The sequence below is a fragment of the Ornithodoros turicata genome, chromosome 2 (genome assembly GCF_037126465.1).
Source record: "Ornithodoros turicata isolate Travis chromosome 2, ASM3712646v1, whole genome shotgun sequence".
NCBI classification, from domain to species: domain Eukaryota; kingdom Metazoa; phylum Arthropoda; class Arachnida; order Ixodida; family Argasidae; genus Ornithodoros; species Ornithodoros turicata.
The window spans coordinates 24,633,033-24,649,607 of NC_088202.1; the positions used below are offsets into that span (position 1 = coordinate 24,633,033).

The 16,575-nt window shown below is 46.4% G+C and overlaps 1 protein-coding gene across 1 annotated transcript in view; it reads left to right on the forward strand.

Annotated features, from left to right (window-relative positions):
* Positions 1-16,054, forward strand: part of LOC135385245 (fibronectin-like) — a 92,083-nt gene extending 76,029 nt beyond the window's left edge. Inside the window, exons 8-13 of the mRNA XM_064614449.1 lie at positions 207-359; positions 768-851; positions 10,106-10,226; positions 12,031-12,107; positions 14,042-14,162; positions 14,484-16,054. Coding sequence (XP_064470519.1) covers positions 207-359; positions 768-851; positions 10,106-10,226; positions 12,031-12,107; positions 14,042-14,133 — 527 coding nt within the window. The 3' untranslated portion in view covers positions 14,134-14,162; positions 14,484-16,054. The remainder of the gene's footprint in view (positions 1-206; positions 360-767; positions 852-10,105; positions 10,227-12,030; positions 12,108-14,041; positions 14,163-14,483) is intronic.
* The last annotated feature ends 521 nt before the right edge of the window (positions 16,055-16,575 follow it).

Genomic DNA, 16,575 nt, shown 5'->3' on the forward strand with positions numbered 1-16,575 from the left:
AGCAAATGCCCTATTCTCCCTATCGTGCTCCACTGACAATATTTACACGTTTGCACACCGCGAATAACCACAGTTGTTTTTAGGTAATCACAAATCGTGATTTACGGTCTTTACATCGCCAGACAACTACGTGCTTGGAGGTGCTAACGGGAAATAAAGGAAAATTATTCTGTTTGCACTGCTCCTTAATTAAGTTATATTTCTAGGTCTCCCTCCACCAACCAAACAAATCAAGTTAGTCAATGACGATACGCTAAACAAGACTGAGCAAGCTTTTGAAGTGCCTCTGGATTTGTTCGGTGATAGTATCACGATTGCTAATCAGGCTGAGTGGATAGTTGCTCAGGACACAGAAATTGGTAAGTACTGATGTGATTGGTGAGCGATCGCCCACGTTTTCTGATTTTCTTTTTCTTGAGCAACTCTCTAAATAATTCGTCTGTGTAGATATCTAAACAAACGTCTAGTCCAGAGGTAAATAGTGTACATTCCATATTTTCTTCCAGTCCACACGTATGAGCGCGCTGAGTATTGTATGGTGTCGCCGTACCAGCTTAACCCTTGCATCTGCGTGTGCAACTGCAGCCGTCTATGTAATATGTGATGGTCGACATTTTGCCGTCCGCTACGCAAATCATGGCTTCTACGACAGCATGGCGTCTACGGGTGTAACGCCCTGCTCTCGTCATGTGTTTGCAAGTGTCGTAGCCTTCGTAGGTTATTCCAGGTACGGCCCCAGTGATGTTTTTTTTTTTTTTTTTACTTAGAGCATTGTGAGAGACCAACTACTTGGAGTGAAGCCCACTCTAATGACACTATCAAGTGCTACGTTGTGCTGCCTCGACGGGGAGGTAAGGTACACATTAATATCTAACCTTAAAATTACTCTTTCGAACCGTAATGCTCATTCTCATAGGGAGTTTCAGCGAGCAGTTTCTGCGGTAAACAAACGACCGATCCTGACCATTCGAAAAGCGAATGGGAAGCAAACTCAAGTAACTTTTAGCAAATCGGACGAATGGTTTCTCAGCAAACGTATTCCAGACGGCGTAAACAACGATGATTGGCCAAGGTAGACCACAATTAGGGACGGCGAAGAGACGTAAGCCTCAAAACCGCAAGGGTCAAACTTTTCCCTGAGTTGTTTCAATGCGTCTTCAAGATAGGTTTGCGCACTAGAGGCTGTGGATCATCCGCACGCGTTACCCTTCGTAGTAAAACATAGCATATCGCAATGCATTTTACTACTTTCCATTTGCGGAGGGCTCGAGCTGAGACGAAGTACGTCGGTCACGGTGTCGGCATAGTGCTGTCAGACAGGCGCCGGCAGTTTGGAGACCCGATCCCACATTGATGAATCAGGGGGCTGTGAGACGCAGTTTCGCTTTGAAAACGATTAATCACGTGTGTGCATCTTTCTCTCCATAATTAAACTCAGTGAGCGGCGGCACACACACACACAGATACATTGGATGGTGATGGGGTGGGCGATTCACCGCCACTGAGGCGGTACACTACCCTATTTCGCGTTGGGGGAGGATGAAGGGATGATGATGGGGCTTCCAAAGAGCCGTCGCCAGACCGGTGGAGCACAAGTACTCCGCCAGAAGACGAAGGCCCTGCGTCTGGTGGGCAGCGTTCGACCACGGACCGAGGATCTTCGCTAGGTTGAACGGCCGCTTGTCAATGCGTTGCATAGAGAGTTCCATTAGGGCACGCTCGTGGTGGTATTGCCCACAAGCCAGGATGACGTGGCTGAGGTCGCCGCGCACTCCACAAGTGGGGCAGAGGGAAGACGAGGTGGAGCCGAGACGGTGTTGAAAGGCAGGTATAAAGGCAACGTTGAGCCTCATGCGGTGGAAGAGAACAGTTAAGGGGCGCGGTAGTCGCGGAGGAACGACGAGAGAAAGTATGGGGTCTACATCAGAGAGAAGGGAGTGAGCTATGTCTTGTTCCCTCTGAGCCTGCATCTTGGGACCCGTGAGAGGAGGTGTCTTCGGTCGCCCGACGACATCATTATCGAGGAAAAAGCCGCGTGCTGATGGGCGTTCAATGCGGCTCTGTCTGCTTCTTCGTTGCCGCTGATACCGACATGTCCGGGGATCCACTGCAATACTACAGTGTGCCCTGCAATGGTCGCCTTCTTATAAGCTTGCAGGATGTCAAAGACAACAGGACCGAGGAGTCCACGTATCCCCAAGTTGGCCACACACTGGAGCGCGGGTCTTGATTCTGTAAAGACGACCCAGGACTGAGCTAGACTGGCTGATATTTTTTGCATAGCAAATAGAATAGCGTAAAGCTCGGCACACGTAGACGATGTTCTGTGAAAAAGACGGTGACCACAGGAGACTGACTGAGATGGAATGACAAATGCCGAGGACGATCCACCCCGAGTAGATGACCCGTCAGTGATAACTGACGTTGACGCCGTGTAGTTGTCGTTCATCACGCCCAGGGTAAGCTGCTTGGCGACACACTGGGCTGTATCCCTTTTCCTTCCATGCAGGCCAGGAACAGTTAGGTGGGTGACTGGGCTTGCCAGAGACCATGGAGGGGCACTAGGAGCCACTGTCTTCACTACGAAACCCGGGACGCTAGGCTTCAGCTGAGTCATCACCGAGCGGACCTTGCAGTGCTTGCGCCTCAAGATCTTCGATACGAGCGGGTGCCGCCGATGATGGGATAAAAGGCGGAGGAAAAGTCGGCAGGTCTCACCGTAGCGAAGAACCTCCAGCGGGGTGTCCCTCGCTTCAGCAATAACTGTTCGGGTCTCTGCTGCTCGGGGGACGCCGAGGCACACACGAAGGCTTCGCGCCAGGAGGCACTGCAGCTTATGATCTGAAGATGTCGGCAGGCCATTAAGCACCGGCAAACTGTACGCGAGGGACCCTCGAGTCAAAGCCCTGTGCACGGCCAACAGAGAGCTCGTGTCACTGCCCCATCTCATGCCTGTCAAGCGACGGATCACTGCAATCCAACGGTGAATCTTGATCTCCAAGCTTGCAATACGCCTCCGCCAAGAGAGCCTAGCATCAACAGTGAGACCGAGGAACCTATGGTGAGACACGTGCTTCAACGGTATGCCAGCAACGGAAAGCTGGAAGGGCTTCATGTTCCGCCTTGTAAAAGGAAGTACTACTGTCTTTTCCGTCGATATGTCTAAGCCCGCCAGTGACAGGTACTGCTGGATTGCATCGAGAGCGAGTTGGAGGCGTCGCTGGAGGGCAGGACGGGATTTACCGCTGGTCCAGATACAAATGTCATCAGCATAGATGGAGATAGCCACTTTCCTACCGACGCAACCTCGAAGGCCAGCCATAACAATGTTAAATAAGGTGGGGCTCAGAACACTACCCTGGGGCACCCCATGGGTCAACTCGACAAAGTCTGTATCCCCCTGGCTTGTGCGGACGAACAGTTCCCGTCCATGAAGGAAATCAGAAAGCCATGAGAGAGCTCTGAGCGGCGGCGATGTTACACTTTGCATAGCATTAATCTGCCTTGCATACCCTGACAACCTTTTTCACCTGGGTCACACGGTACGGTGCCACAACTGGACGTTGAAACGTATGAAACGCAATAATGAATACGGTAGATGGGTAGAAATTCAGCGAACCGGTAGAGAAGTACGAAGGGAGTTGCCTCAGGACAGGAGCCGCCGATATTTCGAACAGAGACTGTTCTTGTGAGTGATATGGTGGTGTGAAGAAAGTTGATTGAGTGAGTTTAGTGTTTGATGTGAACTTTATAGTGATATGCGCGGTGCTTTGTAGATACACGAACTTTTGAAATTCATGTTCCCGTGTTCCCATATTATAAGTATATCATCGATATATCGAATGCACATAGTGTGTTTTAATGCGAGTGCGCTAGGAACTTTGTTTTCTAGGAACCCCATGAAGGTATTTGCGTACGCGGGAGCACCAGGTGTGCCCATACTTGTACCGTGTACTTGTAGGCAGTATTCGCCATTGAACTAGAAGTAGTTCAGTTTAAGGACCAACGCCATTAGAGCGAGGATCGTTTCCGTGTCTTTTCTGGTGTTTGTTGTAGAAAGGGTATTGCAGGGGCTGTGATTCCGTCGTTGTGTGGGATGTTAGTATACAGTGATGTCACATCTACCGTGGCGAGTATTGTGTCCCTACCAAATGTACTCGTGTTGTTTATATCTCTGATTATTCTGAGGAGGTGGGGTGTGTCTTGTACATGGGATGGCAGTGTTGTCGGAATATGGTTTAAATAATGGTCCAGGAATTTTCTGTTGGTGTGTGGTTATTAGATACAATGGGCCTGCCGGGGATGTCAGCCGTATAGAGCGCGTTGTCGTGTACCTTGTGGATTTTGGGAAGTAAATAGAAACGACCTGCGCCAGTGTTTGATGGGATGAGATATCGGAGGTCATCACGTGTGATCAGCTTTCGTTGGTGGAGATCCTCTATGATATGGGTGCTCATCACACGTGATGACGTCAGATATCTCACCCCATCAAACACTGGCGCAGGTCGTTTCTATTTACTGCCCAAATTCCACAAGGTAAACGCCAACGAGCTCTATACAAATGACATCCCCGGCAGTCCAATTTTATCTAATAACAACACACCAACAGAAACACTCTCGAAGTTCCTGGACCACTATTTAAACCATATTCCGACAACTCTGCCATCCCATGTACAAGACACACCACATCTCCTCAGAATAATGAGAGGTATAAAGAACACACGTACATTTGGTAGGGACACAATACTCGCCACGCTAGATGTGACATCACTGTATACTAACATCCCACACAACGACCGAATCACAGCCCTCTGCAATGCCCTTTCTACCCCAAACACCAGAAAAGACACGGAAACCATCCTCGCTCTAATGGACTTGGTCCTTACACTGAACTACTTCGAGTTGCATGGCGAATACTACCTACAACTACACGGTACAAGTATGGGCACACCTGTTGCTCCCGCGTACGCAAATACCTTCATGGGGTTCCTAGAAAACAAAGCTCTTAACGCACTCGCATTAAAACACACTATGTACATTCGATATATCGATGATATACGTATAATATGGGAACACGGGAACATGAATTTCGAAAGTTCGTGGATCTACTGAACACTGGGCATACAGTGGCGCGCAGACTTGCCTCCATAGGTTGGCGAATTCATTCATGATGACCTTCACCGACTTCATTCACCATCACCTCATAGGGAATGATGTGATGTTGAATGAAGGGCTATGATGGGATTTGAAGTTGAAGTCCGCGTGATGGGTTTTGAAGTTCACGTCGCTGTGGAGGGATTTGAAGTTGGTGTCAGCGTGATGGGTTTCAAAGTTGGTGTCAGCGTGATGGGTTTCAAAGTTGAAGTCAGCGTGTGTGGGTTTGGAAGTCGAAGTCCGTGTGTTGGGTTTTGAAGTCAGTGCGATGGTTTTGAAGGGGAAGTCAGCGGGATGGGTTTTGAAGCTGAAGTCTGTGCGATGGATTTTCAAGATGACGGATAGGTTTCGGACTCCTCATAATAGGTTTTGAAGCCGACAATGTTCAGTTGATGCCTGACCTTCACGTGTTGTGATTGCTACTTGCGCGAACGCGTGCTGAGTGAATGGCAAATGTGTATTGGAGTGCACCGAGCGAACATAAACTCTTCGCGTTTCGTGTCTGGTGTGGGCGTATGGGCCTGACACTGCAGATGCCTGGCGGACTTCCTCTCCCCCCCCCCCCCCGTTTCGTATCGGTGGACGCAGAGAGGGAGAGCGTTGGGAACGCGGTACTCTCGCGTGGTGTGGCGCGGAGGGCAATGTCATGTAGCTGGAGGCAACTGTATGTTGCAAATGTAAGCGATAGATTAGACCGAGAGGCGATTTGGCGTTCTGCGGTCGTGCGGTCTGCATGTTGCGGTTGTTCGGTTTGACTCATTTGCTTGCCTACAGCTATAATGTGCGTATATATGTATATTGGATGGATTGAATTTGAGCCTTCGCCTTCGGTCGCGTATGCGCGTTTTACTAGGCGACAGTAGATTGCTGTCGTGCTGACGACGTGTGTTTTCCTAGACTTATTTTGTGTCTTCTTAGATTGCATTTTTTTTCGTTGTGTGATTGGGATCCGAATAGGACAAGATCGGGCTGGCATTGTTTTTGTGGACGTCTTTTATTTTAAATGTAATACACACAGGTCACTATAGGCCTCTTGTTTATCTGAAGTGCATAGGTCATGTTTTGGGGAATTATCTGTTCCGCATTCGTGTAGCATCCATCGGACACAAGTGTTCCATCGAGCACGCAGCTGCGATTTCTTAGATATTCATCACCAATAAATATGTAACGAAGTTACAGCCCTCAAGTTCTGAAAATGAAATTAAGTGAGAAATTAAAGTTCTTGCTACAATGCTGAAATTAAGCTGGGAGAGGAGTACCGCATATACCTTGTCAAGTGGGCACAAAGTGAGAATTGGAATTCCAAGTTCTGCGAGTTCCCATTTTCCGCGCACATTTCATAGAACCTTGCCTCGCCCCCCCCCCCCCCCCAAGTGTGGCCTTATCACCTTCCCCGTTAAAAAATGCACTCCACTAACTCCAAACGAACACTCTGCTGCGACGTAACTCAGAAGCACGTTGGAATTGTGGTTGCGTACATCCAGTACATCGCGGAGCACAGAGACTGCTGGCGCCGCGCACGCGCAAGGGGCGGCGTCACTGGCGTCGGACTTTTCAGCGGCAAAATAAAAAGAAAGGAGCCCGCGTTCTGCGTTCTGCCTGCTCGGACGTGAAGCGAAATAGAAATATCTAACTTTGCTCATGATACTTTGGCGAAGTTACCTGAAAAAGTGACTAATACTACAGTCAAGTGATTATGATGAGAGGTTGTTTCAAACATCAAATAAAAACAGGCATGAGTGGGAATTGTTGTAAGCTGTGTCGACACATATTTATTCACAGATTGTTGGAGAGGAAAAGAAAGTGTTTCACGGACTGTAAATTGGTGGTCTTCCGGGCTCCTTGCAGTCTTCATTTCAATTTGCGCCTCACATTCTGTATATATTACGTGTGTCCAAATGTCTCGGTCGTTAAGAATTCACTTAGTGTTCGTCCGTATATGCCCTCCTCGGAGGGAAAAGAATACAATGGATTACACTTTTCCGAGGGCAGATTCTGCGTTTTTGGTGTCATTGATTTATCCAGACCCTCCTACATCCCTGTAGCACCCCCCACCCCGAAGAAAAAAAGTTTGGCGACATCCCCTGCAAAAAAGAGGGCTTGATATTTCAGCTGTAATGACATGTGGGTAATTATACGTGCAAAGCTGTTATCACGTAGCTGTAATTATGACCACGTCCCCTGCTTGGGATTCGGAATAAACCACTGCAGTGGTGTGCTGCATGAAAAAAAAATAGAGTAAAAACATATGTCGAGCGAAGCTGATGACAGGTCGGTGAATTCGTTCATGACGGCTATTTCCAGTGTCAGTAAGCATCATGTCACAAGAACTCATGTAATACTGAGTGACAGGCCACGACGTATTGCGATGCCAAAGCTACCCCCGCGTCACGAGTGAAAAATGGCACGACAGAAAAGCCAGGCGTGCAAAGCCACATGTACGTGCTATGTAGCGGCAGACACGGCGGTCGTACGAAGTCACATGAACGTACAATGTGCTACGCGCTCACTTAGCTGTCAACAACGGGTCCAACATTGTGCAACAACTCTACCGCCTAGGCAGCATGCCTCCCGCCGCCGTTCACATGCGACAGCGGAAGTGAAACTTTGCATCCCTCCCTTTCCTCCTTTCTTGGTGCACCCTGCTTTCAAGCCCAACCGAGAGCAAGGCGACCGCACCCTCCAAACAGCATACCCCTCCTCCGCTTACGCTTTTGCCGCCACTACCAGGAAACCCACGCACACACAGGCGAGCAGGACGCTAGCGTCATGATTCTGCAGCCGGGCACATCCAACGTAGGTGCCTGTTGTACCGTTTCGTCCACGTCTTCGTGAACCTGCCATTTTTGTAACCGGTCTGGAGCCAAGATGACTTCGTTCACATAATTCCCTTCACACTCCAACAAAGCGCCCATTCACTCCGACCGTACAAGCTCGTACAGACCCTTTCTTCCCTCCGGGCTGTTGACACACAATTCGCATGAACCTTTAACACGTCACACCTAACCTTTAAATACCATGCCAATGATGAGGACGGTGCCCAAGAACAGTCTCTGTTCGAAATATCTGCGGCTCCTGTTCTGAGGCAACTCCCTTCGTAATGAATACGGTGTTTCATGCAATAACTTCCTGCAGAGGATATACATCGTCCACAACAGTAAATATCTGGAAGTTCCGCAGTATAGCTTAGCTCCTCCTCGCTAGTCCCTGCAGCCGCCATATCGCTTCGTGATGTCAGTCGGTTGTGACGGTCGTTCGGGTCAAACAGCGCTCCCAACGACTCGCTCACCGATTCCTAATGGGCATGCGCGACGCTCGAATCGGTCATTTCGTTCGATCGAAAACGATTCACTAAAACTCTCTGATTCATCTTGCAGCGGTTTTAGCCTGTTATTCTTTGCATGAATGGTGTAACGTTCTCGGACGCGTAGCGTGTGTCGGCAGAACCTTACAGTATCTATTTCTAGTTGCTTTATTCCTGTACACGCAACACTCCTCCCTACTTCTTCCCTCTTCTGACTTGCCGCAATGTAAAGCTATACAGGGTATTTCACGAAAATCCCCTGGCTGAATAATTCGTGAACAAGGGGCGCCATCGAAGAAATTTCTTTTTGGTGAAGATCCTTGGGACATCGACCATGAACTGAGCAGTGTGCGGCTCATTTGCATACGCTCACTAATGAAATAAAGATGCTAACTTTTAACTTTTACTTCGGACGCATACGGAAGCTCTGTCTTACACACCGGGACCTTCAGCGAAAAATATTCCAAGAAAAAAAATGCGTCGACGCTTAGTGATTTTTTCGGGTAATTAACTGGTTTCGGTTTACATATTTCTTGCGCGGAGCAGTGCACCAATGCGCTCTTTGGATCTGTTAACCGGGCGTCAGTTTCATGTTCATCCGCCTGGTTGACACATAGGGGTGACGGAAGATAAGGAACAGCCGCAAGAGACTTTTGCTATTCGTTTTCAAAGCGACTGGTAAACAGCGCTGGTGGTTCTGTCGTTCTGTATAGGTGAGATAGCGTGCTCTTATCATAGATGATGACGAATGCGCCTCGAGGGCTGTGAACAAGTGGGGTACACTCTTAAAAATTAGCTACACCACATTGCACGCTCCTAGCCAACCATCATCCCAAATGTCAACGTTCTCCCTCGATTTGTTGAAAACGGGAGGCAGGACCTTTTTTCTTCCTTATGTTCGGAATAATTGACAGTACAAAGAAAGCGTACCCATCCCAATTTCCTCAAATGAAGGGAGAGAACGTTGTCATTCGGGATGATAGTTGGCTAATAGCGTGCTATGTGGTGTAGCTAATTTTTAAGAGTGAACCCCACTTGTTCACAGCCCTCGAGTCGCATTCGTCATCACCCATGATAAGAGCACGCTATCTCACCTACAGAACGACAGAACCACCAGCGCTGTTTACCAGTCGCTTTGAAAACGAATAGCAAAAGTCTCTTGCGGCTGTTCCTTATCATCCGTCACCCCCGTGTGTCAACCATGGGGATGAACACGAAATTGAAGGCCGGATCGCTGATCCAAAGAGCGCATTGGTGCGCTGGTCTGCGCAAAAAATATGTAATCCGAAACCAATTAATTGCTCGAAAAAAAAAAACACTGAGTGTCGATGTTTTTTTTTTCTTGGAATATTTTTCGCTGAAGGTCCCGATGCGTAAAACAGAGTTTCCGTAAGCGTGCGAAGTAAAAGGTAAAAGTTAGCATGCTTATTTAATTAGTGAGCGTATGCAAATGAGCCGCTAACTACTCAGTTCATGGACGATGTCCCAAGGATCTCTACCAAAAATAAATTTCTTCGATGGCGCCCCCTGTTCACGTATTATTCAGCCGGGGATTTTCGTGAAACACCCTGTATAAATGGAGAGTTCACGTTCCCTGGACAGTTGTAGATCATGGAATCTCATTGGCTATCTTGCAAATTCTTACAGATGATTCGCCTCTTTGTGAGACGAGAGGCAATGTCGCACGATGTGTTCTTGGTAGCGAAGACTCAAAAGACTGTTTTACATATGACTGTAATGGGCCCCTCAGAGTTGGCGTCAAGTATGGGTGAGTATCTCCGCCGCATTCATACGTCAGAGTACATTCGCCAGAGTAATGAGTCTCAACTCTACGGCACTAACCAGTCTGTGTCCATGGAAAATGCAGAATATTTTAAAGCTTACAAAGTTAAGCAACTTGTTTTAACATTTGGGGATGATACTCAAATATGCGGATGAAACGTTGGCCGAACATACGAGTGTACTCCTTTGTGCTGAAGCTGGACTTTCAAAAAGCGCTTGCGAAAGCCTTGGAATAATATGTCTGTGCACCAACTATTAATGTAGAAACGTACCCTGTTCTCAGAGGCTTTGGGTGGAGGTGCCATAGAGCATCGCTATGCACTGTTATCCAAAAAGTATACATTAACTCTAAAAGGGGAGTAAATGGCTTGTACCATAGTGGACCCCTATAGATTTGTTTTTACCACTTGTTGAGGGAGTAAGCGTGTACTTCGCCTGCGCTGTAATTGATATACTCGAATAGATATCGAAGGATATAGTTCTATAGCCCACATGATATACCGAATGAGGAGTGAAATCCGAAATATCGGACGAGAGAAGTGCAACACGTCTTCCGCCGCCGTTGTTTGGCATTCCCGTCCAGCAAATCACCAATCGCTCAGAGCCACACGCAGTGCACACACCTCAGCGTTGCACGTTAGAGGGCACAAAGAACGCGCCCTCGCGGCCTCTTTTGAATCACAAACAACAGAAGCATTGATGCAGCATTAGATCCGTATTTGTTGTTGAGCGGTAGAACATAGGTATGCAGCATGAATACAACTAAAACTTCTCAAAATCAAATTCGCCAACCAATGGCCATATTGACAAAGTTTAAGTTGGCATATAGCAATTTTAAGCATCCTCCAACGGACCGCTGGACCTCCCGCCAATGGACCGCTGACATTCTCCCCCCGGCCATGCTGAGCAGAGTTGATCCAGCGCTCGCTTTCCGCATGCCACATCTCGTCAAGATGCCACATTATTTTATCGAATGCGCCTCGCTATGGCTTTTACAACGCAGTGGCGTTACAGCTTGAGACAAGTTGACTCTACCCAATGCACTCACTGCGGTGTTGTAGAAGATCTAGAGCGCATTCTTCTCCATTGCACACACTATACCGCTTCCCGAACCGTACCCAACGGATTCCTTAATCAGCTCGCTCCCCCCTCCTCCTCTCTCACAAAATCGATTGGTCCCTGGCCACATCCAGCCCACTAACGCTCTGCCCTCAATGCTCTCTTCACCTTTCTGTATACCATAGGACTTCGATCCTTATTGTGAAGGGGCTCATTATTGCATTCCCCACATCACCACCAGCAATGGGATAGGGTATCGCCCCTGGAGATCCATTCATCATCTCTCAATAAAGTTGTTGTTGTGTTAAGCACCCTCATTTGCGTATTCGTACGTTTCATCTTCGCACTCTGGCCGTAAGCAGACGACTACAAGCGGAAAAGTATAGCGGAAAGCGGAAATCATGAAAGTATTACACAGGAACCTTGGTACTGTAAAAGAGCTTTTGTAACTCTCATCCCGCATAAAGCTGTTATGCGTTATCGTATGAATGTACTAGGCGCGTGTGTCTACGAGGTATCTAGCTGGACCTCCACAGAGCTTCCAGTTTGCTGTCCTGTCTTGCCTGTCGAAATCTGTGAAAGCAAGTTTCCTCGGAAACGTTATTACGTGGACATCACGTTCCATACTTTGGCTATTCAATAAGTATATGTGTCACAATAAGAACTCGAGAGTGCGTTGAAAGCATGGGCATGAATTCTGAATTTTCTGAACATTACCGATTATATTGCAGGTTAAAGCTAAGGATACGCTTCCCCGGTGGTGATGTCGACTCAAAGGCTGCATTCTTCATTGCCGGGACTCCGATATGTAAGTGGTTGAGAGAACACTTTTGTACATTCTTCCTTCGTTCATCCTGCACTTGCCGTTTGCAGCGACAATATGGATAGCGCGGAATCCGGATAAATCAAACTGGAGAGCAGACGAGCACCAAGTTAAAACAATGCCTGTGTTTACTTGGTTACGTACGCTACGTACGCTGCAGCAACATATGCCTGGGATGACGGTAAACACCCAATAAGCTCAGAATCGGTGCCGCACAGCTGTACTCGTCTTCGTTAGTTTACCGTACCGGCACCGCACGTGTGGGGATAGTTTTTCTGCACGCACTCTGCACGTGCGGACAAAACCTCGACGGCAAAATTGAAAAAAAAAAAGCTCTATGATAGCACATAGGATAAAGGTGAACGAAGTAAAGTAATAGCACGAGTGCCACTCAGGACACGAGACGACTAGAGTCACTAAATAAGCTTATTTAGTGACCCTAGAGACGACTAACCAGAAGTGTTCAAGACATCACTCTCACAGATACGGGAGAAATGTTCTTGAAAGTAATCAATTTTTTTTTTGTGTTCATTAACGAGAACTGAAATATTCTTGGCTACAAATTGGTCGATGTAGTTCCTACGTGAAATTTTTAATGGAGCGCTTCTGGTGTTCTCAGTGCAGGATGATGTTGTAGATGAAGTAACGATAAGCTTAAAATGTCGGTTTGTGTTACCGCAGGAGGATAAGACTTTAGATGAAAATGGTCATGGTAGTTATGCTTTCTAATGACACATTTACACATCAAAGGTTGTGTCTACTGTAAAGGCATCACATGAGTGGCAGACTGTTAATTGTTTGCTATACACTATATGTATGCATGAGTATCACCAGAAATACAGACATGTACGTGCAACGAAACTGTGTACATTATGGTTACCATTGATGGTACACATTTAGGGGAAGCATGCATACAAAGGTAGAAAACGGTGGAATGCTATTTCTTCTGCAAGTGTCGATACACCATGTGTGCAGTACAGCTACAACTTAGAATAGCATATTCGATGTATTCTTCTGTTAGCTTTTCCGTCCCCACTTCTTGCAGTCGATATCCAATGAATAATAACAGTCCACGTGAATCCTGACGAGACGCACATACATGAATGACCGGTCGTCACATTTGCTCCAAATGTATCGCTTGTATTTTGTCATGCTTCCGCTGATGGTGAAGTTGAGAAGCAAGAGAGCACATGTTGCATATGACTTCAGAAACACATATGGAAAACTGCTCATGTTTGTCCGCGATTTTAAGTAAAGTTGAAAAGCAGGACGGAACGCTAACTTACCAGCCTGTTAGAAGCTCAAGTGAAGTTCAAAACAAGTTCTAAGCAATAACGACAGCACTCGGTCCTATGTGACAATGAGAGCGCAAAGTTTCGTTTTTTAATGTCAAGTGAAGGCTGCGAAAACGTCTATACTTTGATACTCGAGCAAATTACATGAGTGATATTGTTTTTTGGAAAAGGCTGTATAAATGACCATACGATTATTTAATATTGTTGTAAATCCCGCTTTTCGTGATTACAGCGCCCGGTGCACGTACCTGGTATCCGTATTGGACCACACTGGATCACTCTAATGTTCACATTAAAATACGTCAGTTTGATGAGCAGCAAACATAATGGAAAGCACGACTAGGCCACTATGATGTGCACGTCAGAAACACAATATCAGTCTAGTGTGTACATCAGACAAACAAGGGTACACCGGAATCTCCCTGTAGTCACACCAGACCACTTCAGCGAGCACATCAAAAATGCCACAACAGTCTAGTGTTTACACCAGGAAGCAGCAGAATAGTCCTGATGTTTTTATTTTTGTGTTTTCAATTGGGGAATAAAGTGGTTTAATTTTAATTTTTCTGAGCCAAGTTCACGCTTCAGAGCTCTGTCTAACGCCTAGTCATTTATTCCTTACAGCGGGAGGCGGTGACAGGACGAAAATGAGCTTCTTTCTAATTGGTGTAGTCATCATGGCAACACTAATGCAAAGCGCAGGCAACGTCAGCTAGGCTAAACAATGGAAGACACCCGGAATGAAGTAAGCAACGAATTCGGTGTATTCGAAAGGAGAGTAAACGACAGGGCGAGTGACGGAGCAACTGTGGATAGGGTTTAGGATAGTGTTGCTTACGCGTCCCTGCCGTCCGTGAAACAAACAGTCGAGGGTGAAAATATTCTGGTCTTGACGACAGCAAGTAGTCATTCCTCTTCAGAATGTATGTCGATATTATTCATGGACGGCTGTTGTACTGACGTTGCTTACACAGTCATCTACGGTCCACTATAAGCGGCCTCCATTCTTCAAAATCCTGACTGTCTGTGTCAGACAGTTACTTTATGTTTATTTCATTCCTTTCAGGTGACGATGTATCTGGAAGGGACCAGATTGAACAACCAAATATTCTAGATATTCTAAAATGGACAATTTTGATGAAGGAAGACGGAAGGATGATGATTTGCCTCGCATTGGCATGCCTTCATCTCGATAAGAAGAACCTGATCGTGGGAGTGACGCTAAAAATATTTCGATGAGCAAGTTGGGAGACATATAGCGGTCAAGCAGTTTCCGAGTGTATTTGTCACTTTAGGCGTCGTTGTAGACTTGTCTCCCTGGGAGGCTTTACTTCTTAGGTTCAGTTTCGTGCGAATAACTGCGACGCAAGATTTGTTCCTTTGTTTTCATTGATAATCGTATCGTAGAATAGATCCCCGTAGAATACATTACACAGCTTGCCGATGAATTAATTTCAAATTATTATCACAAGTACTGGGCAGGCAACAATACACTGATTTAGGGAACATTTCCTCCGCTATCTCTCGCAAACAAAATACCCACGATAATTTTATCAGTAAAAAAGACCGTACGGCTCCTCCATTCTTAGAAACGTAGCTTTGCTACAATTTTAATGCGCAGCACTCAGAAAACAACACTAAAGCTTTCTTATTTCAATATGTACACGCTTTCGCGTGGTGAAGGAAGCCCACTGAAGTATTCGTATCACTGCTATAGAGTTTAGAATATGGTACGTGGGCATTAGTCGGAATAGGGGTGATACACACCCAAAGAATGCAATGCCGAAAAAGGCATTTGCAAGGGAAACAATTTTTGACCATACTTGGCTGTTGAGTGTCGACGCAGTAAGTAAGTCGAAAGGAGAGAAAGTAATGGGCATCAAGAGATCCTCAAAAGTGTGGGAAATAGATTAGACTGTTTGGTGGACTACGTGTGCGCCTGGGAAAGGTATGTAAATCTGAGAGACGTATTGGGCGGCTAAACAAAGGTACATATGCCTAAAAACTTAAATAAATAAAAAAATGTACAAGGAAGCAGGTCTAAGATTGAGGCCGCGGGGTTTAAGTGATTTGAATTTATATGTGAAATGGTACTCTTTATTTTTACGTTAAACATTTAGTCAAAGATCGTCACAACGGGTTCCTTTGCAAGGGCATTTTTAGCCATTATATTCTTTCACTGTGTATCCCCTTTTTCTGATCTGTGCCCACGTGACATATTAAAAACTCCATATATATCTGTATGAGGTACCACTTCTTTCGTGCCTCATGCAGCGTGAAGCATGGTCCGCCACACGAAAGCTTATCAATGTTCATGTTTTCAGTGTTGTGCATTTAATCTCCAACTTGACTCTGCTTGTACACGCGCTACACTCTTAATACAATGGAAGTACACATATTGAAACTTGGAACGGGCTGAGGGTCAACTTAGACCGATATGCGGGATATTTGTTATGCGGAGCACACGTGAGCTGGTAGGAGATGGGATGATTGATCAGTAATCACCGCGCAGAGTTACTTAAACCGCTGTTAATACATCGTTAGTAAACTTCAGTTTAGTGTTCTGCGTGTCATAGCTGAAGTAATTCGTTATAACTGCACTGGACTTATGTGTTAAAGAATAAATTTTTCAAGCCATTCATGGGATTAATTTAACAGATTAGCCTCACAGAAGCCCTTCCCCCTTACTCCTTCCCGCATCCGTCAGCGGCTCCAGCAGTTGCAACACATGAAGCGTGGTCTTGTCTGGCAGGTACGGTCGACAGTTTATGTTAGAGAAAAACCAATATATTATTGAGTAATAATGCATTAGCGAACGGAACTAGCTTCTACTACTTGTAGTCCGAGGAAGTATACATGAGAAACAACACTTACAAGCTGGGCAAACATCACGAAAATCAGGAGAGACAAAACCAGCATCGGGCGGGGAATAACAAAGGAAGATGCATGGCCTCAATAAAAAAGTCGCTAAATACAAATAACCAGAAAGCAAATGTGAAGACTTCATCTCGAGAGCAAAAGGCGGACACGGTACTTCCTGTGAGAACAGACCGACAGTTTATGGGTTCTCTCGTGCCTGAATACGAAAGTTCGCCTGGCGTTTGGCAGCGCGACACTAGCGCTACCTTTCTCCCCTGGTGGTACAGGGAGGAAAAGCT